General features: G+C 32.6%; 1 protein-coding gene across 2 annotated transcripts in view; it reads left to right on the top strand.

The window, feature by feature from the left end:
• LOC118733005 (peptide transporter family 1-like) overlaps positions 1 to 9,659 on the top strand; it is a 72,430-nt gene that overhangs the window by 7,723 nt on the left and 55,048 nt on the right. The window contains exon 1 of one of the 2 annotated variants that reach the window (XM_036462153.1): positions 7 to 234. The exons of the other annotated variant lie outside the window; for it this stretch is intronic. Coding sequence (XP_036318046.1) covers positions 219 to 234 — 16 coding nt within the window. The 5' untranslated portion in view covers positions 7 to 218. Of the gene's footprint in view, positions 1 to 6; positions 235 to 9,659 lie in introns of those variants that run through there. 2 annotated transcript variants of the gene reach the window in all.

The following is a 9,659-nucleotide window of genomic DNA, read 5'->3' as shown; positions in this document are numbered from 1 at the left end:
AAACGAATAACTCGCAAACCAAGTGTGAACGCGAGTGCACTTTACGCAAATGTCGCGATTTATTTGAAACAAAAAAAAAAACGCAATTTGAAAAGTGAAATATACAAATAAGGGATGTACGTATAATTAACAAAGGCGGTACGAAAAACGATCGAGATTACACAAAAAGTGAAAGCAAAAGATCTTGGATTAAGCGTCACTGGACCTCCGTTTGCAACATGACGGAAGAAAATGGTACATATTTCTATTGAAGATCACTGCTATATAAAAATTAAATAATTTATTCGTCAGCGCGTCGCATTTTAAACTCATTAAGGTACGTTCACACAGAAAGCGGAGCCGAGCCGAGCGAAGCCGTTCCAAGGTGCGTGAAGCTTTCAAATTGCTGTAGCTACATATACGAAAGTGTTCATACAACAAGCTTTCTCAGAAGCGGTTCGGAGCTAAAAGCAAAGCAATTTTTGATTTTGAACTTTCTATTTAATTTTTCACCCTCATGACGTTGCTGCAAACAAGATATCAAAATATTCAAATAAATTGAGTAAATATTTTCATTGACCGTAAGTTTTGTGGTATATTTGCAGCAGAGTCCATGAGAAAAGCCTCGCTTTGTTCCGCTTTGCTTCGCTCGGCGCCGCTTGGTTTCTGTGTGAACGCACCTTCAGGCTGTATCACTCAAAATACATATGTGCAAATAAAGCGGTATTCTAAAACTTCCACCAAAATATTTCGGAAAAATATTAACATTTACGCGAGCTGGACCGATTTATAAATGCGAATGAAATTGGAGGTTTTTATAAAAAAATTTGTTTTTAAAAATATATATTTTTTTCAAAATAATACATCGGATCGCTCCAACTTATGTAAATCGTAATATTTGTTTCGAAATATCTTTTCTCAAATCATAAAATCAGAGACCGTAGGCGTTATGATTTTTATAAAAAAAAACCAAAACCTAATCGTTATTTTGTGATTTGTGTTTCTTCAATCATTTCTGATCGTTATTTTGTGATTTTTTCGAAAATAACGGTTATAGTATGATCGAAAAAATAAAAATGACAAAATAACGATGAAAAATGACCGTAACAATATAAATAAAAAATAATGATTTTGCAATGATTTTATAATACAAATTCTTCGTAATGCCGGTTATTTTCTGTCCCTGCCTAAAGTATGATAAGTTGTATAATTCCAGTGGGAAAACCGCAAATTTTTTGGTCAGCACCCTTTTAAGGGACATTCCATGTCGTTATTACGACTAAAAATTTATGTAACTTATAAAGGGCTAATTCCAAACGTTGATATTAAGGTTGAAGACATCGAAATTTTTGATGAAAATGTGCATTCATAACCAAAATCAAGAACTTAAATTTACAAAATAAACAAAAAACTTTGCAGCTTATTTAAAAGGTTGCGGCGTCTCTACAAAAAACAATTGATGAATTTAAAATCCGTTATTTGTCATCGAAGTTTAGAATTCTCCAACATTGCTAAACTGGCGATCCATTTCGAAATACATATGAGTATTTTTACTATCTAGAAATTAATTTATGCAACCTCACATACGCGGTTTTGCATTATCTTTTTTACGTACGTTTTGTACTTTAAACGACGATATGTATATATTTACTTCCAGCCGATGTTGTACAAAGAAAAAACATTCTGATTCACAGATTGTGTCTGCTAAATAGAATTTGTATAGACGCCTAACCTTATTAAGAAAGCATCACTGAAACGTTGGAATATTTACATTGTCCAATCCTTGACAAAAGTTCATTTTCGACTTTTTAGTTGTTTACAATTGCTATCACAGTCAAAATCGGTTTGAAATGGAATGCCCCATTGTTATTTTAATTAAATCAGTACTGTTCAATCGGAAGTGGTCTAATGGCTGAGTGAATTTACTCATAGCTAAATTAATTTTTAACTGCACATAACTCTATTAGTTGTTAACCCTTTCAGAGCCATGGCCATAGTTTGGCTTTTTTTAAGGTTTTGATTTTTCAAATGTTTTACCAAATCTGGAAAATATGTGTGATTTTGTGCACACTTCAAATATGCATCGTCGGAAAGAGACACATTTCTATTTAGCGGGTTTTCAACCCTCAACCGCACATATGTGCGAGGTAATTTTTTTTTATCAAGTTGATAATTATAGCTGCATATAACGTTCAAAGAAGTATGTTTTAATATACAATAAAGAAAGAAATATCGATAAGAGATTTAAGGAAGTTGAAAAAATTTAAGATTTGCAAACTGTGTATGACACATTTTACAGCAATTTATTATCAATTTATTATCTTAAATATTGTAACAGGCCTTTGTTTGAGTAATCTGGCATTGCCTTGCGTGAGGCACACCAGTGAAATATCCCCTTATAGTTGATAGGCAAGAAGAGGTTGATATAGATTGGCGATTGGTTGCCTCGCCTACTAGTTACTTTAGAAGACAATAATGGTAAATGCTACCTTATGCTACTGTGCGGCACGTTGCATAATAATCCATCGTCAGATGTGACTCACAACTGTTTGACGCCATGAAAAAAAGGTGATAATATCAAGTCGCTGACTGCATTTCTTTCTTGGAACATTTCTTTTTAAAAAGATTATATTCTGTTCTGTTCTGTTTAAGTACTTACTGCACTGTACATATTTACATATATATTTACATGAATACACATATTCTTGCAAGCTTAGGGAGCCAACTCAACACGGCGACTTTTCAACGCCTTTTTACTCCTTTTAATCTAAATACTTATAAATCGATGCCTTTGCATGCATTTCGATGTGAGTATGTAAGTATGTATGTACCAGAGTTGTGAAAAATGCATTAATTTTATTAATGGTATTTAAAGCAATAATGTTAATGTAAAAAATTAATGCATTAATTCTGAAAAATGTAATGCTAATGAAATTTTTTTTTCATTAAATTATCCAAGCTAATGCTAATGAAAAAATTTTAATGCACTAAAATGCTTAATACTTTTGTTCGTTTGCATTATTAAAAACCACTTCATTTTTTTTCTAGTAAATAACCTCTTTTGGAAGGACTTGGAATAATTACTAATAGTTTTTTCACTTCATTATATTATGCGTATTTGTAGAAAAATTCTTCTAAACATTGTTATATGTTTTATGAAAATGACAGCCAATGTGCATGCAACGCAGAGTGCTTTTATAGATTTTTATGTTGATTGTTGATGCATACCGATTACATATATTAAGTATGAGGCAAAAAAGGACAGATATCCAATTTATCAGCGCATGTACACGACTGAGGACCTACTCTGATCGAAATTAATCAATAAGCCGTTTTTTAGTTCCATTTGACAATGTGATTTTACGTATTTAACGACAAGTGCCATTGAAGTTGACATAGTGAAAACCAGCCTTAACGTCCGTCACTATATTTTTTGACCTTAAAATTCTACCCTCAACGTCAGCAAAGAGTTTTTACTTTCAAAATTCAAAAATTAGCTAATGGGTTTTTAATGCTTGTTATAATTTTAATGCAATACATTATTGCAATAGCATTCATTTAAACATTTTAATGTTAATACAAAAAAAAAACATTAGCATTATTTCTTCGGTATTAATGCATTGAAATTTTCATTTACATTAAATATCAAAAATTAATGCATTAATCCTTTTCATTTACATTAAAATGCTATGCATTAAAAAATTTTTAGCCCTATTTTACATCAAATGACAATTAAGTGTGCAATTTGGCACAAAGTAATATTTCAATACATTTTTGTGAATCTCAACTAAACTTTTCTAATTTTTAAAGATTATTCAACTGGTTTATCTTAGTAGTTCTTATTTTCTATTTGACACATTTTGGCACTTTTTTTATCACCAATATGGTACCTCATAGAAAAGGTTACAAAAAAAAAAAAACAAAAAAAGTTCGCCGTACACCCCTGAGTATAAAGTTTTTTTGCAAGGAAACTTCTCAAAAAGAAAGAAAATAGTTTGGCGATAATTTTTCGTATAACATTTCAAATTTTTCTTGTGGGATTTTTTTTCTTTCGGACGAACTAGTTTTTATAATGTAACATTCATTAACAGGAATCGTTTTTTTAAATAATGCTATTTTCTCTGCTTTTGCACTAGACGATTTAAAATTGATAAATAAAAATTCGAAAATCGGACTGGTTAAATCTCATCAGCTTTCGATGAAATAAAATGAATCAAATCGGTTGAAAAATGAAAGCTCTGGACTATTTTGAACAGTTCGGCCGAAAAAAAATTCCTTGCAAAAATACTTTAGACTCAGTGGTGTACGGCGAACTTTATTTTTCAAGTACGGTCAGTGTTGCCACACATGCGCTTTTCCTACCAAAACTGGTAGGTTTTTTTCCATTCGGTAGGTTGGTAGGCTAAAATGGATTTTGGTAGGTTCCACGACAATAAGAGTTATTTGCGAAAAATAGAAAAAATGTGCCTCGAAACAATTAAGCAACCTTGTTAACATAAATAATTCATAAAGTCGACCGCGATCATTTATATATACCTGATTCGTAAGTACAAACGCATTCCCTTATAATTGCCAATATACCTACAATATGAACATCCACATATAATTTATATGCCTCAAGTTATCTATTCAATTTAAATTGAACTACAAAGTTGTGATAAACTACTTACGTATATATATGTACTGAAGACTGGTGCACTGAAAAGGCACCAATAAGCCCACTGAAGTCTCCCATTGTCCCATTTTTCAAAAGAAGGAAAGTCAACTTGACTATACCGACGTTGGTAGGATAGAAAACGAATTCTCAGAAGAGGTGAAGTATCTAGCGGTAACTCTGGACAAAAGCTCCATTGGAACTCACACCTCTCGAGTGTTACTAACAAGGCTACAAGGGCTGACTATCTCGCAAAGCGTGGAGCCCAAATGCACTGGCGTGGTCCCGAGAATTTTGTGACTGCCCACGTATCAGGAATAGCAGACAGATACACCTTGGTTAACGATTATCTTCTCCATTCAAAATCTGGAACATGGCACCCTCCAAAGTGCTTAGCTTAGTGCTTAGTGCTTAGAGCCTAAAGCTAGGATCACACGATTTGTACATTTGGCTAAAAATTTGTCAAATTCATAGACAAATCATGTGAACGCTAAATTACATTTGTCATTTATCAGAAAAGCCAAATATTTGCCTTCTTGTGGCAAATGAAAAACAACCCTGGTGGCCAAATCGTGTGAACGCAATGCTGCTACATAAGCCAAATAAAAATTACGCAAATGACCAAATATCTGATTTGCCACTTGATGACAAATGCCAGTGACAAATATACAAATATTGTTGAGCGGTGTTGCCATTTCGTGCTTGTCAACATTTGTTTTTTCCAATTTTGGTAAAATTTTAATATTTAATATAATATTCGTATCCGAAAACTACCGAAAAATATCACGTTATTTGAAAACAATAATTTTAAAATATTTGCTCAAACTGAACATTTGAAAACATGTACATATACGTATTCGACAGTAGCTGAGTGTGCAGAGAAGCGTGCGACTATTTGTAACCTTCATGAGGTCCCAGGTTCTTATGGCGACAGACGAACATATTAAAAGTATAATTAATTTCTGAGTATAATTAACTATGAAAAAGCATATTTGAAGTTCAGAATGAAAAATTTCAGAAAACCAACCGGAAAAGTATTCGTTTCACAACCCTTCGTGGCACTTTACTATTCACCTTTCTTTCAGTTTTCGGATCTCTTTCCGCAGTTTTTGCTGGCTATACACATATACATACATACATGCATATCGTCGTATAAAGTACAAAACCGCGTATCGTCATTCTGCAAAATCCCGTAACTGACATTTGCTGCCAAAAATTGAATTTGCTTACAGAAGCTGTTGGCTCAATCCTTATCCATTCGTCCTGAAATATACTATCCTGAAATGTGATTGCTTTATAAAAAAGAGAACCATTTTGAAATATGAGTGTTTTTACTATCTAGATAATAATTTATGCAACCTCACATAGGCGGCTTTGCATTTTGTTGATACGCGGTTTTGTACTTTAAACGACGATATACAGATTATTAAAGACGATCTAAATTACACTGTATGACAAAAAAAAATTTATATAGTTTTTTCGAGGTTCACACTTGTAGGTCTATTCAAGCAGTAAAATCTGCATACTCAGAATTTTAAATACACCCTCAAAATCTGAGCTTAAGGTCAAAAACCGCGTTTTTCAAAGGGTGACGCACAGGTATACTTGCTCGAAACTTTATTTCTGTTTACCCGGTGAAAAATACGTATTTATGTATGTGATTCAAGATAAGACATTTCGCTGCTTACAACAATGTTAAAATTGATACTTTATCCTAAGAAATAGCAAAGGAATCAGTGATCAGACTTAAAAAAAATTTGTGCGGTAGAATCTAAAAAAAAATGTGGTAGATTTCAAAAAAATGTGGTAGATCTCAGGTTTTGAATCAAACTTTGTGCAAAAAATAAAAAAAATCTGCAAGGTTTCTCCTAAATTGCAAACATTTTAATTAGAATCTAAAACAAAATTAATTTTAGTATAATAAATTGCAAGATTGAAGTTGATAAAAATTGCGTTGGTTTTGGCAATTTTTTTCTTTGACAGTTTCGAACATATTTTGAAATATTTCTGCAACCTTGCAGAGTGCTGCCAGCTTTTCTTTTTATCACATCACGATGTAGCGAACAAATGTGGCTCGTTCCAGAAATGCTACTTGGGATTTGCCGATTTTGACAATTCTCAAGTAAAAGTAAACAACGCTTTAGAAATTTTAGATGCACTGAAATTTGCTAATACTTTCACAAAAATCGCCGGTTTTTATCATTTTCACTATTAATTCTTTTTATAAATCATATATTTTGCAATTTAACACAATAAAACCATGTTTGATGTCGAAAAATTGAATATTGAGAAAGTTTGCTATTTTACAGTTTATTTTATCCTCCCATTCTGCCTGTTGTAAGTGTTTAGTGTTGGACAATTTTTGCTCTTAAAATTAAGAAAATTATGTTGAGCAAAAATAAAACTACTCAAAAAACGCGAATATGTGGTAGATTTCAGACCTTGTGTGGTAGGTGTGCTCAAAAAAGTGGCAGATCTACAACAATGTGGTAGAAGTCCGATCACTGAAAGGAATCTTACAGAGTATATCGATGGCTGAGTGGAAGATCGACCTATCTCGGCAACCAGTTCGAAAACGCCCTATCTCAGAAAATTTTTTAACAACGCGCTATCTCAGAAAACTTTTCAAGAACGCCCTACTTCAGAATTTCATTGAAAAACGCCCTATCTTAGCTGCCGATTCAAAAACGCCCTAAATCAGCTTATTTTCAATGTTTTTTCGTTTGAGATAGGGCGTTTTTGAAATGAATTCTGAGATAGGGCGTTATTCAACCAAATTCTGAAATAGGGCGTTTTTCAATCAAACTTTGAAGTAGGGCGTTCTTGAAAAATTTTCAGAGACAGGGCGTTTTTGAACTGGCTTCCGAGATAGGTCGATCTTCCACTCAGCCATCGATATGCAAAATTTAAATTTTTAACATTTTTTCATTTTAAATTACGACTTGTCCGACTATTTTGTTAACTAGTATACATACATAGGGTGCCCATTCTCAAGACAAATTAACCATTTATAAATGTTTGTAAACAACGAAATGTTTTCTCTTAAATGGCATATGTAAGTATTTTTCATCGGGCAAACAGAAGTAAAGTTACGAGCAAGTATATGCTTCAACCTATGAAAAACGCGTTTTTTACCTTCAGCCCAGATTTTGAGGGTGTATTCAAAATTCTGAGTACCTGTGCGTATATATTATTTTTGTTTATTCACTTCAAATCTCACGAAATCCTAAATGCAAAAGTATGGTTGACACCGGATCAGCTGTTTAAGTATTTATGACCAAATGGTTAAATCGTGTGAATGAATATGGACAATATTTGTCACTTTACTGCTGTGCGCAAATGTGTGCCAAATCATTTGGATCTTTGGCAGCCAAATCGTCTGATCGCAAAACAAATCATTTGTACATCGCTATCCAAATGCGCAAATGTGGACAAATCTAAATTTGGCATTTTGTGTACAAATGTACAAATCGTGTGATCCCTGCTTTAGGTTGAAGTGATTTCAATTAGCGTTTAGTACAATATATATTTTTAGGTCGCAGCGCTAAGTGTGTTCAGTAAAATGAATTGTTAAAATTGTTTGTTTTACTAAATGTTATGTTATTTACCGACATTTTTAATAAACTTGACATTGCAAAAAATTAAAAACTCTAACAAAAAAAAATTTGGTAGGTTGGTTTTTGTAGGAAAAAAATTTTCCCGTGGCAACACTGAGTACGGTCAAGTATACACGTATGTAAGCAAGCCAATTATTAATAAGACCTACTTCAGAAAATACGTCAAAGGTGCTCACTTGGGTACTTGGGTACTTGTACACTTTCTTATCGTTTGATTGCGGCTGAAATACGTGCACACGAGTGTAGAGATATACATACTGATATGCTAATGCGGCCGATAAACCAAAAATATATTTAACATTTGATGTTTTTTTGATTTTTTTCTAATTGCATGATTGATATATTTATTTGATTATTTTTAGTTTTTGTTTTCAATTGTGTGATATACTTATTTCAACTTGTGAATAATACATTGCAACGCAGTTAATATACATTTGATGGCAATAGTTAGAGTACAGGTCCCTGTGGAGGGAAATATGCATAAAAATTTCCCATCATTTAGTTTACGATAAATATTTAAGATCTCGTGAGATCTAGGTTTCATGCAGGGATCGTAACAACAGTTACCTTTTTCAACAGCTAAACTTGGCCAGATATTTTTAAGTCGAAAACAAAAGTCCTTTCATAACAATTAACAAACCACTTGTCCAAATTAAAAAAGTTTAGTATCAACTGAAAGAGGCCTAAAATAGCTTTAAAGCTGAAATATTTAAATGTGGAAAGCCAGCGGAATGCCAGCTATTGAAAAATATTTAAATAAAAAAATTGTTCTTAATTACCATAGAACAAACCTTGGATAGTTTTAAAAAAATATAAATAGAAGCCTTCGATCGTTATTTCTGTTTAAAAGCTATTTAAGTCCTCTTTCATTTGGTGCCAAATTTGTTTAATTTGGATAAGCGGTTTGTTTACTATTCGGAAATACTTTTTTATTTCGAACTTAAAGAATATCTAGCCAAGTTTACCTGCTGGAAAAAAATAACTGCTATTTACGGTTGGTCTAATTTAAGCCAGGATGGTTCTATCACCTTTTGTGTTTTCGCTAGAAGTTCAAAAATATCGAAAAACCCGAGCTGATGAAAACTTTATGCTTACGGATTCGTAATCAGGATAAAAAAAATGCAAATCTCAAATCGCAAAAACCCATAAAAAAACTTAAATCCAAGATAGCGGAATGTTCCGGTATAAAATTTAGGGCTGAGACTGTGGATCCATGATCTACGTGTCAAATAGAAGTAAACTGCATCAAAAGTTCGTTACTACACATTTTTTTTGTACCAATTTGATCTAAATTAACTTGGCTAAAATTTAACCTTAGTTCCTAGAAAATTTCAATTTTACGTGGAAAAAACCTCAATAACCTTAAAAGTAGGGAGGTTTAAAAATAGGTTAGCCGTATTTGGCATGGG

This window comes from Rhagoletis pomonella, unplaced genomic scaffold (assembly GCF_013731165.1).
Source record: "Rhagoletis pomonella isolate Grant_MI unplaced genomic scaffold, Rhpom_1.0 Rhpom_scaffold_00002, whole genome shotgun sequence".
NCBI classification, from domain to species: domain Eukaryota; kingdom Metazoa; phylum Arthropoda; class Insecta; order Diptera; family Tephritidae; genus Rhagoletis; species Rhagoletis pomonella.
Note: the sequence above shows the minus strand (reverse complement) of the source record. Positions and strands in the feature narration are given on the sequence as shown.